At 34.5% G+C, this 16,585-nt stretch overlaps 2 protein-coding genes across 2 annotated transcripts; both read left to right on the top strand.

Moving 5' to 3' along the window:
- The first annotated feature begins 50 nt into the window (after nucleotides 1–50).
- On the top strand, nucleotides 51–10,576 carry si:dkey-24p1.7 (sialic acid-binding Ig-like lectin 16). Its single transcript, XM_058799136.1, is given in 11 exon segments — nucleotides 51–67; nucleotides 176–256; nucleotides 368–754; nucleotides 1,071–1,302; nucleotides 1,304–1,359; nucleotides 1,588–1,839; nucleotides 6,817–7,077; nucleotides 7,292–7,375; nucleotides 7,750–7,867; nucleotides 7,991–8,045; nucleotides 8,542–10,576. Coding segments are annotated over 10 exon segments (1,869 nt in total). The 5' UTR covers nucleotides 51–67; nucleotides 176–195; the 3' UTR covers nucleotides 8,905–10,576.
- A 168-nt stretch (nucleotides 10,577–10,744) lies between these two features.
- irgq2 (immunity-related GTPase family, q2) lies at nucleotides 10,745–12,733 on the top strand. Its single transcript, XM_058745164.1, has one exon. The coding sequence runs from the start codon at nucleotides 11,165–11,167 to the stop codon at nucleotides 12,302–12,304; it is 1,140 nt and encodes a 379-aa protein (XP_058601147.1). The 5' UTR covers nucleotides 10,745–11,164; the 3' UTR covers nucleotides 12,305–12,733.
- Nucleotides 12,734–16,585: the final 3,852 nt, after the last annotated feature.

Below are 16,585 nucleotides of genomic sequence, written 5' to 3'. Positions count from 1 at the left end.
TTTGTACATTGTTACTTGTATGCTTCTTCTTCTAACACTTCTGAGAACATTGTGAAGGGGTTGAAAAGTAAGAAGCTCTCTCTTTAGTGCCATATCCATATGTTCTAGAGTAGGCAATGTCTAGTTTGTTTAAAAATGCTAAATGCTGAAGTAATGTTGTTTTTTTTCTGTGCAGATTTGTGGAACACATTTAAAATGCAGATCATCTTATGTTGTACAATCCTCTTTAGTTTGATATTAAATATGTTGTGTACAGGTATAAATCTTATATTGCGATTTTATAATATTTTACATTTAACTTCAAATATTTATTTTAAATATGTAAAAAAAATAAATAAATAAAAAGGATCTGCTTGTTTTATTCAAGGTCAAGAAAACGAAGACTGGAACATCACCTTTGACCCACCAGAAGTTACTGCAGTTTCAGGAGTATGTGCTCTCATTTCATGCACCTTCACTTACCCAAATACAGCAGAACCTATTAATTATGTTAAGTGGTTTGCGTGTAAAAACGGTCAATGTAAGGATGAAATCTTCAAGGCAAAAGCGAGTACAAATACTGAAAACAAATTGGGAGAGAATGAGAGTAAAAAAGGACAGATTGAGATGCTTGAACCTGATCTGACCAAAAACAACTGCAGCATCATCATGAAAGACATAAAGGCAGAAGATCAAATGGAATATTCATTCAGAGTGGAGGGGTCACATTCACAGAGAAACACATATAAACCCACACTCAAAATCATCATTCAAGGTAATTACTTGGGTTTAGCACAGTTTAAAATACCCTGCTTTTTTCTCTAGTTTGATGTTCTCTTTCAGTTTCTCTATTGTTTCAAAAATATGTTCATCTCACACTGATTTCATAGTAAAAATTAAAAAAAATTTACATAAAGATACTTTAACAGATGGGTGTGTTGTTAGCCACACTAGCTATTCTTTTAATCTCAATACAATATGCATATAATTTGTATCTGAATCTGTACTCAAAAAAAAAAAAAGAAAAAAGTAATTTAGACTGTGGTAAATGTTGGAAATGTCTAACATTTGTTGTGTACCTCTATTTGCAGACAAGCCTAAAATGAACATTCCTCTTCTCAGTGAAGGAGAGGAGGCCAATCTGACATGTTCAGCTCCTTTTCCTTGTCCTGAAGCTCCTCCTGAAATAACATGGTGGATCAGGACAAGAGGGGGACACATCACTGATCTAAAGGACAACATCACTCTGACCACCTCCAAAAGCCTTTACCTCTCGACTTTGACCTTAACTCTGACCTCTGACCTGCACAATGCCACTGCACGATGACGTGAGCTACGGAAGCAAAAACATCAGTACAAGAAGGACCCTTGAAGTCATGTGTGAGTTTACAAATCTACATTTTAACTACTACAACTGCCCCTAGAATATTACATAAAACAAAAATTCAGAAATACAACAAAATGTTCAGTTCAGAAGAGCACAGCTATTACTGTTGAGAACAAGCTTCTTTCATCTACTATTTGGATGTTCTGTGATGATTAAAAGTAGAATTCAAAAATTCAAAAAGTGAATGTGCTGTCAAAACTAATACAGTTTCTCATTTTCAGATGTAAAGACTCTTGAAATTCTGGGTAATGGCAAAGTGCAGGAAGGTGACACTCTCAGCCTGAGCTGCACTGTTGAGAGTCACCCACCGTCATCTGACCCTGTATGGAGTTTCAGCGGAACCACAGATACATTCATGAACCAAACGTCTGCTGAATCTTTAACGATAACCAATGTGACACAGGAGCATGCTGGGGTTTACATCTGTATGAGGACATATAGGAACAAGACACTGAATACATACTTCACTATCAGTGTCATTCGTAAGTAGAACCAGATTCCATTGATAACCTAACAATGTCACAGTCTTACAACATTATAAATTACAAAATGAAAATGTGCAAATGTGTTGGCAACAGCTGAAATATTGAATCGCGACAAACAGATCCTGAAAACGTTTAGGAAATTCAAAATCTCAATATATTTCTTTAGTAATTATAATATCAAACATTCATCACAGGCTAGGTGTTGCAAAAGTATTGACAATGAATTGATGATACAACTGTTTTTAGACATTCTGTAAAGTATCTAAAGATCAAAAAGTAGAACTAAAAATATCCATCACTTACATACTGAATCCTTAAGCAATCAAATCAGTTTTACAGTTGATGCTTTGATGAACAGCCTCACAGAATTATAAAACCAGGTTCATCACATTCTAGGTGAGAAAAATAAAACCTTCAGTTCTGGAGGTGAAAACATGCTGAAGCCACTGAATATCACCATAGAAACTACAGGTAATACTGAGTTGTTTTGAACTGTAAACATGTACCAAAAAACATATGTGTTTATTTCAGTAGATTTAGGGTGAGGGTTAAATTTAGGATTAGGACTATAGGATTGGGGATTGAACAATATTCTGAAAGTAGTATTTTCTTCTGATTTTACATTCAAGACAAAGCAGCTTTTCAACTGCATGTGGACATCAAAATGATAACAGCATGCCTGACGGGAATATCCATTTCAGCAGTCATCTTCTCTGTGGTTTTGTGCTGCCAAGAGTCTTGGAAAAGGTATCACCACATCCATAACTGAAAAGCTCAAATGTGCAACACATTCAACAAAATGCATACCTATCATATACTGTTCAAATGAAGGTGTTCTGCATGCTTTGTTTGATTGGGTTTCTGGTTGATGAGAAAGCATGTGAATACTGCTGTCCACAAACACAGATGATCGTTATTCTAATCTCTGGCGTTCAGTATAATTTACTTTGCTTTGATCCTGTCTTTTTGCCTACATATCTTTTTCAGCAAGGACAAGACACATGAAGAGGTGGCCACAAACACATACACTAAAGTTGTACTGGAGGTTTTTCCAGGAGAATATGTAAGAACATACTGTATGAAAGAGTGAATTTAATCATTTTAATTTAAGGAACTCCTTATAAGGTTTTTTTAATTGTTTAATTTTATTCTTTTATTTTTTTTAATTATGTTGGATTTTGATTATCCTGAAATTCTAAAATATTCTATTTTACCCGTATTGACCCGAATATAAGACGATGTTTTTTTCTTGGAAATACATCTGAAAAAACGCGTTCGTCTTATATTCGGGGTCTAGACTTTGACATGTCAGTAATACACCCACAAGAATAGGTGGCGCCAAAAACGCATAAAACGAGTGTGCCATGAAATATGTAATATGTTGTGACTGTCACGTTAGTCTGATGGGAACAAACTTCCTCTGTAAGTGATTTTAAAACATAAGACAGTACCCAGATTTGAAGACTACAATAAGATTTCACTTCTACTGTTAATAAAATTGAAAATTGAGATGGATAGCTTAAATGTTATATAATTCAGATGGGCTACCTGTTATTTCAATGGTATATCAAAAAGTGTATATTTTCAATGTCATTGTTGGTACATTTTACCAGTATTTACCATACTTTCAAAACAAAAATTAAAATAGGAAAAATATGCAATATGAAAATAATTTAAGAAAAAATGTTTTACAGAGAGAGAGAGAAAAAAAACAAAACAAGATTTGGTTTTCAAAAAGCCTTTTTCCAAAAGGTACATCTGGAAAAAGGGGGGTCGTCTTATAATCAGGGTCGTCTTATATTCGGGACAATACGGTATTTTAAGTCACTTCTTCACAGATCTAGAAACTTAATTCCATACTATTGATAATTCTATTCTATTGTTCAGATTTTTTTTAATACAAATAAACAGTGTGAATTACTTCAAAGTGTTCAAATTTCATTCTTTCTGTGTTTTAGAGGATGTTAGTAGGACTAAAGTGAATTTTATACCACTCAGGTGTACAGTATATGATACATACAGATGAGAAGCTGTGTTGAACACAGAATTGTATTTATTTATTTATAAATACAAGTAATACTTTAGGTACATTAGGTATAAGATTAAGAATGAATGTGTGCATATTGTGAATTAATTAAATAAACGTGGTTACTTGACTTTTCTGGAAGCCTTTAGTAAAATAAAGCTATTTTTCAGAGTTCAAATGTATTACTCACCATTTTTCTTTGTTCTTCATTCACTTAAATCCCTTAAAATTGTTTAATGAAAAGAACCATTATATTTCGTTTGATGCCCATGACCAGCACGTTTAGGTAAATGGGCGGAGCTTCATTTCGGTCCTTGATGCATTTAGGATGGATGCCGTTTTCACTACAAAGGGCCTGTCCCAATCATAGATAAGTATATACATATCTGTGGTCCCAACACCCACACTAGTGGTCATGGCAACTCGAGAGCATGTACATGTAACAGGAAGTAAGTGCTCAAGACTGCCCCAGGTCTGAAAAATGGCAAAGCTCAGTGCCGTCAACACACACTAAATCCACACGTGCCCTGAAATCACAAGATTTTGAGGAAAACTTTACAGCGTAAATTAACTTAATTACATATTGCATATAATTTGTGTAAAACATAAAGTCTTTAACAATTTTTGGGACAGATATGAGTGTGTGTATTTTATAAAACATTTGCAGCTGCTTTTTATCACTTAAATAAAAGCACCACATTTAAACTGTGTCATAGGGACTAGAGCAGATATTTAGAAGTTTCTTTGTTTTTTTTTTTAAGTGCAAAGAATTAAATGAACAAAATGTGTAAATAACGCTCTGTAAAAGCTTTACTTGCTTTTATACCACTCTATGTTGTGAGTGTGTCCCATTAGTTACTCAGAAGTTCTGTGCACATGTGGTCCTCACACCCACTTGAACCAAATAAAGGAAATACGTCATGTAAGTAGACAAAGAGACGAATGCAAAGACTACAAAGTGTGGCCATTGGGACCAGCCCAAATGCAATGTGTGATCTGTTCACAAACCACTTTATACTCGATTTACGCCTGTATTAGAGCTAGTCACTTAAGACCAGAATTACCAGAAATGCATATTAATACTAGATGGAAAGGCTTAAAAAGCGAATCAGTTCCTTTGCCTCTTTAAAAAAAATAATAAAAAAATAAATCTTAGACATTTTTTCTTCTCTTTGTGCTCTCTGTATTTATGGCCAAAGATGCTTTCTTTCTTTTGTCCTGCTATCCCGTTCCCCTGTTATCCTGTTTATTATACTGATTTTTAAAATACACAAAAGTCCCAGCTGCATGCTGGTGCAAACTCAATTTTGAAGGCATTTTAAAGAGGAAGTACATGATAAGAGGAAGTATGCATTTTGTACATTGTTACTTGTATGCTTCTTCTTCTAACACTTCTGAGAACATTGTGAAGGGGTTGAAAAGTAAGAAGCTCTCTTTAGTGCCATATCCATATGTTCTAGAGTAGGCAATGTCTAGTTTGTTTAAAAATGCTAAATGCTGAAGTAATGTTGTTTTTTCTGTGCAGATTTGTGGAACACATTTAAAATGCAGATCATCTTATGTTGTACAATCCTCTTTAGTTTGATATTAAATATGTTGTGTACAGGTATAAATCTTATATTGCGATTTTATAATATTTTACATTTAACTTCAAATATTTATTTTAAATATGTAAAAAATAAATAAATAAAAGGATCTGCTTGTTTTATTCAAGGTCAAGAAAACGAAGACTGGAACATCACCTTTGACCCACCAGAAGTTACTGCAGTTTCAGGAGTATGTGCTCTCATTTCATGCACCTTCACTTACCCAAATACAGCAGAACCTATTAATTATGTTAAGTGGTTTGCGTGTAAAAACGGTCAATGTAAGAATGAAGTCTTCAAGGCAAAAGTGAGTACAAATACTGAAAACAAATTGGGAGAGAATGAGAGTAAAAAGGACAGATTGAGATGCTTGAACCTGATCTGACCAAAAACAACTGCAGCATCATCATGAAAGACATAAAGGCAGAAGATCAAATGGAATATTCATTCAGAGTGGAGGGGTCACATTCACAGAGAAACACATATAAACCCACACTCAAAATCATCATTCAAGGTAATTACTTGGGTTTAGCACAGTTTAAAATACCCTGCTTTTTTCTCTAGTTTGATGTTCTCTTTCAGTTTCTCTATTGTTTCAAAAATATGTTCATCTCACACTGATTTCATAGTAAAAATAAAAAAAAATTTACATAAAGATACTTTAACAGATGGGTGTGTTGTTAGCCACACTAGCTATTCTTTTAATCTCAATACAATATGCATATAATTTGTATCTGAATCTGTACTCAAAAAAAAAAAAAAGAAAAAAGTAATTTAGACTGTGGTAAATGTTGGAAATGTCTAACATTTGTTGTGTACCTCTATTTGCAGACGAGCCTAAAATGAACATTCCTCTTCTCAGTGAAGGAGAGGAGGCCAATCTGACATGTTCAGCTCCTTTTCCTTGTCCTGAAGCTCCTCCTGAAATAACATGGTGGATCTGGACAAGAGGGGGACACATCACTGATCTAAAGGACAACATCACTCTGACCACCTCCAAAAGCCTTTACCTCTCGACTTTGACCTTAACTCTGACCTCTGACCTGCACAATGCCACTGCACGATGTGACGTGAGCTACGGAAGCAAAAACATCAGTACAAGAAGGACCCTTGAAGTCATGTGTGAGTTTACAAATCTACATTTTAACTACTACAACTGCCCCTAGAATATTACATAAAACAAAAATTCAGAAATACAACAAAATGTTCAGTTCAGAAGAGCACAGCTATTACTGTTGAGAACAAGCTTCTTTCATCTACTATTTGGATGTTCTGTGATGATTAAAAAGTAGAATTCAAAAAATTCAAAAAAGTGAATGTGCTGTCAAAACTAATACAGTTTCTCATTTTCAGATGTAAAGACTCTTGAAATTCTGGGTAATGGCAAAGTGCAGGAAGGTGACACTCTCAGCCTGAGCTGCACTGTTGAGAGTCACCCACCGTCATCTGACCCTGTATGGAGTTTCAGCGGAACCACAGATACATTCATGAACCAAACGTCTGCTGAATCTTTAACGATAACCAATGTGACACAGGAGCATGCTGGGGTTTACATCTGTATGAGGACATATAGGAACAAGACACTGAATACATACTTCACTATCAGTGTCATTCGTAAGTAGAACCAGATTCCATTGATAACCTAACAATGTCACAGTCTTACAACATTATAAATTACAAAATGAAAATGTATCAACAACTGTTGAAATACTGAATTGCAACACATAGATCCTTCAAACATCAGAAGTTCATTGCATGTTTGCAGGAGACATCACTAAAGTCAAAATATGTCTTTACTAATTATAATATCAAATTCATCACATGCCAGGTGATACAAATGAATCGAAAGTGAACGAGTCCGTCGGTTCTGGAAGTGAAAACATGCCACAGAATGACACCAGAAATATTACAGGTAGTACTGAACATTTACATACTACAGAAACTGCATGTTTATTTCAGGGTGATTATGATTTCGTCAATTAGGACATTTTTCTTGTTTGACATTGTTGCGGAACAACGCTGCTCTCAACCAATCAGATTTAGAGTGATGGTTAAATTTAGGATTAGGGCTGGGATTGAGGACTGAACAATATTCTTATTAAACTATAATTTTTCTCAGATTTTAGAGGCAATTTATGGTTAGATATTGGATTAAATGTTGTTCCAGGACAAACAGAAGATTCCAGGAACATGTCTTGGCCAAATCTAATACTCCCAGCTCTGAACAATAGGTATTTTCTTTATATACGTTTATAGATATTACTAACAATTCTGTTTAAATTCAAGGTGTAAAAGAATTCTTTAAGAATTTGGACATCTCAAAGATACTCACATTCGTGGCGGGAATGGCATGTTCAGCGTTCATCTTCTCAGTGGTTTTGTGTTGTTGGGTGTCTTGCCTCAGGTAGGCCTATCATTTACTTCCTTCTCCTAAAAGGTGCCAAAAAGTTCATCAAACCACATTTGTCCTAATAATTTATAGCGTTTATTTGTCTGCTTCATCAGCTGAAAATCTTTTTCTCAACAGAGGCAAAAAACACAAAGTGCCAACTGCAAATCCGGACACCGAAGTCAATTTGGAGGCAAGACAAAACCAATATCCATGATTGAATATGAACATAGGAACCAATACGGTGTATATAGTATAATATTCACATTTTGTAAAACTATCACTTTTAGTTTCAACAGACTCTCATATGAAAACATCATAGACCATTGTGTCATAATGTCACTCTGGAGGATTGCATTACTTTACCCATCTTTTATTAAACAAAAATTGTGTCTTGTTTACTCCACCTAATGTCGTTCGAAATATCCTTGATTTTTTGTTTCTCAAAAGCAAGAGCCATTAAAAAATAGTTGATATAACTCTATATTATATGACATGTTGCATCAATGATGGGGCTCACAATTATGTGTATAATAGTAATTTAATAATATTAACTTAAAGTAAAACTTATGTGAATGACGCAAAACACAGAATATCCAAATATTGCACAGATTTTGACAGAACCTTCTAATGACTCCCCTGCCATAAATGAATGTCAAAAGAATAAAGATATGTTTTGTATGTATCAGATGGTGCAGACAGATGTAGCTCAGACTGGAAGCAATGAGGAAACACCTCTTCATGTACAGCTTAATGGTGGGAACCCACACATGGCTGGACTGACAGACAGGGCAGAGGAGGAGGGGGCAGTCGGGATGGATGCAAAAGAGGTCGATTATGCCAGCATCGACTACTCCCTTTTAAAGGACAGAATGCCTGAGGAGGGAGAGAAAGAACCTACAGACACAGACTACGCTGAGATCAAGAGGGACAAGAGAGGAGATGGGAAGGAAAGGGAAGTCCTTCAGGATGGAGATGATCAGATTGAAACACAAGACCAGATGGAGGGAGAGGAGGAAATTTATTCTAACTCACTGGAGTTGAAAAGTTAAGGAACTACACCCAACAATATTACAATTTGTAAGATCATTTTTAAAGCCTATGTTAAGTTCAGATGCTTAAGAAGTGTAGAATATATTATTTTTGAGCTTTTATGTGTCTAGCATTAATAGTTGAAATTTCATTAGATTATTCTCGAACATGTGTTTATTTTTTTTAAACTGTTTGAAAACATTATTTTTTTTGTTTGTATTAAGGTCCTTGCACACCGAGTCCGAAATTTTCATATGCGTTTTGTCATTTTATTTTATTTTTTCGTAGGCTATTCGTCATCCTTTCCTATCAAAACGCTTGCTATGGATGCCAAAACACAGAAAATTTAACCTGATCTGATTTTTTTTAGTTTTTTTATGACGGATGAAATTTTCGGAGGCAATGTGTAAACGTAATTGACACGTGAGGTCGTATTTATTTTTTTACGTGTGAAAATTTCAGACTCGGTGTGCAATGACCTTTTTATTGTATTTAAGGAAGTTTCCAAACTTTCTGAAACTGTTGCAAATTAATTTGAGTAAATTAAATAAAGTTTCTGATAGTTACCTTCAGCTTCATTGCTTTTATTGGTACAAAAGTGTCAAATTCATAAATAATTCAGCATTTAATTTGTTTATTGTTATTTGTCAGCATACAGTATAGGGCTTTGGTGATTTGGCAATCAAGGATAGTTTCTGATTCTTCTTTCAAATGACACTTGACCTAAAGTGACATCTGCAGTTTTTGCAACTGACATCTTGCAAAGCAATGCTGTGTTGCAATAATTTCACAGAGTCACACATAGGTCATAACGCTTCATCTACAAAACAAATATAACTAACTGTGAAGACGCAAGCAACACGAACAGCATGAATAAAGTCAGCAAGACCTGAAACAGTAAATGTTTAATTCACATATGCTGCGATGCATGTTGGCAACCCGCAAACTTTTAACATATTGACAGCATTGTACTATATGACATTGTATGTTCAGACTTACTCCATTTAAGGGAATACTGTTGGTCTAACACTGAAAAGTAATTCAAATACTTGAGATCTGTCTAAAAGGTGATTCCTCAAGAACTGTAAATCCCGTGCTCGTTGCTCCTCTGGGATGACGTGTGTATGAGCAGGATTAGGTCTTGGATAACAGGATTAGAATGTTCCACACACTACAGGGAATTTTTAAATAGCCTGTGAGAGTGTCAGTGTCTCAGTTGTCTTGTGTGGTTTGATATTTTCAACCATTTTTCTGTGGTCCACCACACTTGCTGTCATCCTGAATGATCTGAAAGAAGGTACGTGGTAGGATGGATGTAGTGAAAACCACATCAAAGTTCTTATTTTATCTTCTCGTTGTTACGTTACTCCTACTTACAGTAACAAATTAAGGTTCGTTGTTACTATTTATGGAAAGAAATGTGTAAGTAACTTATTCTCACCTTCAGTTTGCTAGTAGTATTGTGCTTGACATGCTGGTTTTGAAATTCAAAATATATTTCTTGCTCTAAACATGTATTTGACTGCCCAGTATATAACGTTTAAATGCAACTATCATGACCCTGGATAAATACTGCTCTACTTGTATAGTTAGATTTTATATGTATGTCTGTCTGTTGTAAAATGTGAAAATACATGAAATAAAATAGTAAAATATTTTATAATATATATAATTCATATTTAATTATTTGCATAATAAAAATTGGGATGTTTTATGATTTGAAATATAATTAAAATTAATTAATTAATTAATTTGATACTTTATTCATTATTTCAAAAAAAAAGTTAAAATATAAGTAAAATATTATTTGTGAAAAAAGTCTTTTATGTCTCTAATATTTATTTGATCAAATATATATAGTAAAACAGTGTAATATTATTACAATTAAAATTAACTATTTTCTATTTGAAAAATATTCTATTCTATTTATTTCTGTGATGCAGTGCTGAGTTTTCAGCAGTGTCCATCACATGATCCTTCAGAAATTATTCTAATATGGCTGATTTGCTACTTAAGAAACGTTTCTTATTATTATCAATGTTGAAAATGGTGATACATGTTTTGTCTTCAGGATTTTTGATTAATATAAAGTTCAAAAGAACAGCATTTATCTACAAATGGAAATTTTTGTAACATTATAAATGTCTTTACTGTCACTTTTGATCAATTTAATGCATCTTTGCTGAATGAAAGTATAAATTCTTACAGGTACCAATACTGCTTTCAAACACTTTAAAATATGTGTATTTGTATTTGTAGATTAGTTATCATCTACCAAACATGGCTGATGTGTTGAAGAGTCTTAACCTGCTGGAAACTCTAAAGGAATCCATAGAGAAGAACAACATTTCAGATATAAAAGATGCATTGGAGGACATGCTGATAAGCAGAATCAACATTGCAATCATTGGGGACAGAAATACAGAAAAAGCCACTTTCATCAACTCCCTTCGAGGTCTGAGCCAAGAAGATGAAGGAGCAGCCCGCTCTCCATCATCTGCTGCCCCAGAGGAACTAGCCGTATTCCCCAACCCCAAGCATCCTGACTTTCGCCTCTGGGATCTGCCATCCATTTCTAGCGATACATCTTTTGAGGCTGAAGATTATGTAGAGCGATTCAAAGTTACGAGATACAACTCTATCATTATTGCATTCACAGAGAAACCTAATGTTAACAGTGTGGCGTTGTGGAGGGAAGTTAGGTCGCTGCAGAAAGAGACAGTTTACTTCGTCTTACTATCATCCATGAAGGATACAGAGAAAACACTGGAGGCGAAGAAGACGGTAAGCTTAGAGGTGCTCAAGACAGAAGGTGTTCCTCTGCCAAAGGTGTTTCTGGTACAACCTTCAGCTTTGGAGAAACTGGACTTTCTAAAGTTTTTAGAGGTCATGCGAGGTGACCTTCCAGAGATCAGAGCACATGCTCTTCTTCTAGCACTTCCTACATTCTCCAACTCCCTGGTCACTCAGAAGAAAGATGCTTTCAAGGCACTGGTGTGGGCTGCCGCCTCATTATCAGGAGGCGTTTCTGCCATTCCCGTACCTTTGGTGGCCTCCATGGTGGATGCTACTGTGGGTGTACGGATTATAACCAAGGCTCAGATCTCGCTTTGCTTGGACGACGAGTCTCTTGAGCGTCTGGCGAGGCAGAGGGGTCTCAACCCAGCCAGGCTGAAGGCCCTGCGGACCTGCGCTCTCTCTGTGGAGGTCAGCAAGAGTGAAGTTAAAAGACGACTCGCGGAAGCCGAGAAAGAAACCAGCACTGCAACCACCAGACTTGTGGAACTCGCCATGCCGAGACACGCCAGATCCGTCAGCCGATCTTTCACCGTTATGCTGCAGGCGCTCAACACTGCTATTGACGATATGGGTGCTGATGCTGAGAAAGTGGTTGCTATGGTAACAGGAGAGGGACAGTAGATTGAGCAGTACTTAACATATAAACTTAAATCATGATCTTTACAATCCATTTGGACTGATACCTAAATGGACTATATAGCATTTAAACTATCAGCAATATATTCATTTAAAAATAATAACACTCTTCATTTTCATTATTCAGTTGATTAATATCCCTTTAAAATTAGATTTCAGTGCAGTTCATTTTTAATGGTATATCATAAATGCTCATCAGGGATGCAAATTCATGTGCCCCCCCTTTTTTTTTTTTTTTCTTTTTCAGCTTCAAATGTGGATTTACAGTCGATTTTAGCAAGACTTTCTTTTAGGCCACATTATTGTTTTTATGGAACCCATTCAGTATGACCATACAATAATAATAATAATAATAATAACAATAATGATTATTATTATTATTATTACATAATTTTATTTCATTATTAAAATTGATTAAACCAGTAAAAAAAAAAAAATATATATATATATATATATATATATATATATATATATATATATATATATATATATATAATAATACTATCGTACCGTGCAATAAAAATTATCATCAGATTTACACAAATAACATATTTTGGATTCAAAATGTCTATTATTGCCAAAAGGTGACACGTTTGCAACTTTGTATGTGCATTAAAAGTCTGTATAGAGTTGATTTATCATAAGAATGTTGTTTAGATGTACTTAAGGGCAATGGTACACTTTTGCTATTTTTTAAAAAAACAATTAAAGATCAGTTCTGTTTCCTTTTCTTGTTCTCTTTCAATGTCTTACATGGTCATGACCACATTCATTTAGCCTTTCATTTCCTTGACACACTGCACATCTTTTTACAAAGTAGTCAAAAGTTCAATTCAGTGTGCAACACCACATGCTTACAGTAAGCATACAGGAAATACAAAGACAAAGGTCGCAATACATTTGTATGTGCTTCTTCCCTTCAGTTTAACCACAAACTAACCACTGACTACAAAAAGGCAAGAATTAAGATCACATTAGTTCTAGCAAGAATGTTATTTTTCAGAGCTTTATCATCACAATACTGATTTGAATCTAATCTGCCATAATCTTTCTGCACTCTATTTCTGTGTTCTGCACTTGTGGTGACTACTGATAAAAATAGAAATAAGCGTGACCCCTCATGGTTGTACCTAGTAATTGTTTCACTTTGGAAGCTTTTTTTTTTTTAACTTCGACAACTTGGTTGAATAAAGTAAGTTCAATAATTCCAAAACCCCCATCATTAATATTATTTCTTAGGACCTCATTTTTGATTTTCTTGATTTTTAAATATAATATTATATAATAATTTATCCAGTGAGACAAATTATGATTTAGGATAATCCATGAACTAATAAGATGCAACTCTCCCGCCAGCCAAGAATCAAATTTCTTTGTTATCATACCCCTAAATGAATTTAAATTAATTTCTATACGGACTGCTTTTGAATTTAAGGATATTTTACCCACAAATAACTAAATGCACCTAAGCTGAATCCCACAATTTACAAATGAAATGATCACTAATAGTATCGAAGGTTTTTGGAAGTCTAAAAACAAAATAAGAGAAGGATCCAAAACCAAATCATGACAGTCAATTAAATCCAGAACTAATATTACACTGGATGTGTGACAAACCTCATAAACCCAGACTGGCACTCAGTCAAATCATCAAGGCCATATTTTTCTAGAAAATGATATAGAAGGTAACAAAATATTCTTCATAACGTTTTATATAACTCTCAAGTCAACCCATCACTCCCTGGAAATGTATTATTTAATATATTAACACATTCTTTAAGTTCTTCAAATGACTTTTTTTCTTTTTTTTAAATTTTTTTAAACACATCAGATTGAAATTATTACTAATGGTTCTTATTGAAGAATTTATTATTATTATTATTATTATTTTATTTTATTTTATTTATTTTTTTTCAAAGTTCCTCATTCTTTGCCAGATATCCTAATTGCATAGATATGGATCTTTCAGTTGCATGTTATTTTTACAGTATGTGTACAGTGTACTTGCCTAAGAAACTATCAGATGTTGTTTGTGTTCTTTGGGGAAGTCATTGTTTTTGCACTCTCTCCCAACACAAGCAAATCATAAATGATAACGGGCCTCACTGGACAGGACACTGGCTTGCCTAATCTGTGAACTACATCCTCCACCTCACTCATTTGTTTCCACAAGTTCAGACACCACTCCTTAGCAGGTTTCCGTCACTTTGATCTTAAAGTTTTTAGTTTCTGTTTCTGGAACTCCATATAGTTGTAGACACCACCTTTGATTGTAGTGCTCTTCTTCAACTATTCTGCTTTGCGAATGAGCTTTAGCGCTCGCCTGTTCTGCAACTTCGGCTGTTTATTCAGCTTTGCACTTCTATAAGTCCACAATGTCTGCATGAAAATGTGGGATGATTCCATCTCTTCGCTGGTGTTTGAATATGTTTTGATCATCAATTTTTTTTTTTTTTCAATGTCTGTCTTGTTGTGTGCTATGATGATGATCTCTTGAAGCTTTTTAATGCGAGATCACCTTTGGAGTTCTTTGATGCTGGACTATTAGTGTGTGACCATATATAAAGCCACATTATCAACAAACAGTGTTAATTATCTTAAAAATACAGCGTTCTTTCTATTTCCTTAAAAGTAGAAATCTTAGAAATAATACGTAGGCCTACATTCAATGTGGTTTGGTCATTCAGTAAATTGTTAGATTACAGTATCCTCTTATTCATGGTAATAAACACATTGGGGGTTGCTAGAGGCTATTTACACAAAGTGAAAATAGCAGTATTCTTTAGTGATATGTTATTTACACAGTGCAAATAGCTTTAGATTCTATTTATTCTATGTTAAAATAAAATAAAAAAATGGCGAAAAACATTATTAGAGAAAAACATTACTTATTGCAAAAATAGTGGTAATTATCTGCACTTCTGCATTGTAATACATTATAAAATAGTATGCAATAACTTATTGAGTGTAATTTTTTTATTTTATTTCTAATTATTAAATGGATGCCACCTTATTGGGACAAAAGCCCTCCCTACACCTACCCTAACCCTACCCGATACTATAACTTTTTGATTATTTCCTTCATTTTTATTAAAAAATAAATGCTTTTCTGATGTGATTTGAAATTTAAAAAGGGAGAAAAAAAGTTCGCCAAAAGGCAGATTCGAACCCTGGTCGATCGTGTCAAAAGAAGTGCAACACAAACTGTACCATCTGCACCACTAAATCTGACAATTAACGACCGTCTTTTGCAAATTTGACTATCCCAATCATACATTTGTGGGTGGAGTTCATGTAAATGTAAAATTTTTTTTTTTTTAATATTCCCAACAATTAAACAGTTGCCCACAGAAAAAAACAGGGGGTGCTGCAGCACCCTCACTTCCCGCGCCCCTGGATCAGCAAAGGTCCTCGAGCCTCTGTTCGAGTCAGAATAATGTAGAGGTCCTGAACTTTGTATTTGGCGGCAGGCTTCGCTCTGAAGGGTTCAGATTCTGAGCTATCCACAGGCAAACCTCACTGAGGTTTGAACCCCCCTGAAGCCTAAGCAATTGCCAGATATTTTATATGCAATAGTTGTATATTCCAAGTAGAGTAATACAACTGGCAACTATGGCAACTGGCGACTATGGCAAGTGTGAGTACGGATGAACTTATACATCTTATTAATTGTAGTGAGAGGAGTTACAATCAGCTGAGCATCAGCTGATGCTGCAGTCACGCCGTGGTCTGCCTGAACTACGCTTGAGCTCCATTTGTCGCTCAAACTAGATTTAAAAACCTGAAAAACACGAGGGTGAGCAAATGATTCATTTTCATTTTTTGATTATAGTTTTGATAATTATGGAAGCTTATTTCTGCTATGGAATAGTATAAATTAAAAAGATAATTGCAAAAAAAAAGGTAACTGTAATTGCTTCTTGATTTCTGAGTTTACGATATATTTCACAAATCTGTCTTTTATTCTTACAATTCTGAGTTGCAAGATATAAACTCAGAATTCTGAGAAGAAAAGTCTGAATTATGCCACATACACTTGCAGTAGTGGTAAAAAAAAAAAAAAAAAAGTCAAACTCTGTTACAGAATAACAGGAATTAAACAATTGTGACTTTTTAAGTCACAGTTCTGACTTTATCTCACAGTTAGAACATTTATTTATCAGAAATTGTGCTTTTCTTTTCAGAACTGTGAGTTTTATATCTCACAATTCTGACTTCTTTTCTCAGAACCTGAAATTGCAAGATTTCAATATATTTCTTTGCTGG

The sequence above is a fragment of the Onychostoma macrolepis genome, chromosome 15, assembly GCF_012432095.1.
Source record: "Onychostoma macrolepis isolate SWU-2019 chromosome 15, ASM1243209v1, whole genome shotgun sequence".
Taxonomy (NCBI): Eukaryota; Metazoa; Chordata; class Actinopteri; order Cypriniformes; family Cyprinidae; genus Onychostoma; species Onychostoma macrolepis.
Note: the sequence above shows the minus strand (reverse complement) of the source record. Positions and strands in the feature narration are given on the sequence as shown.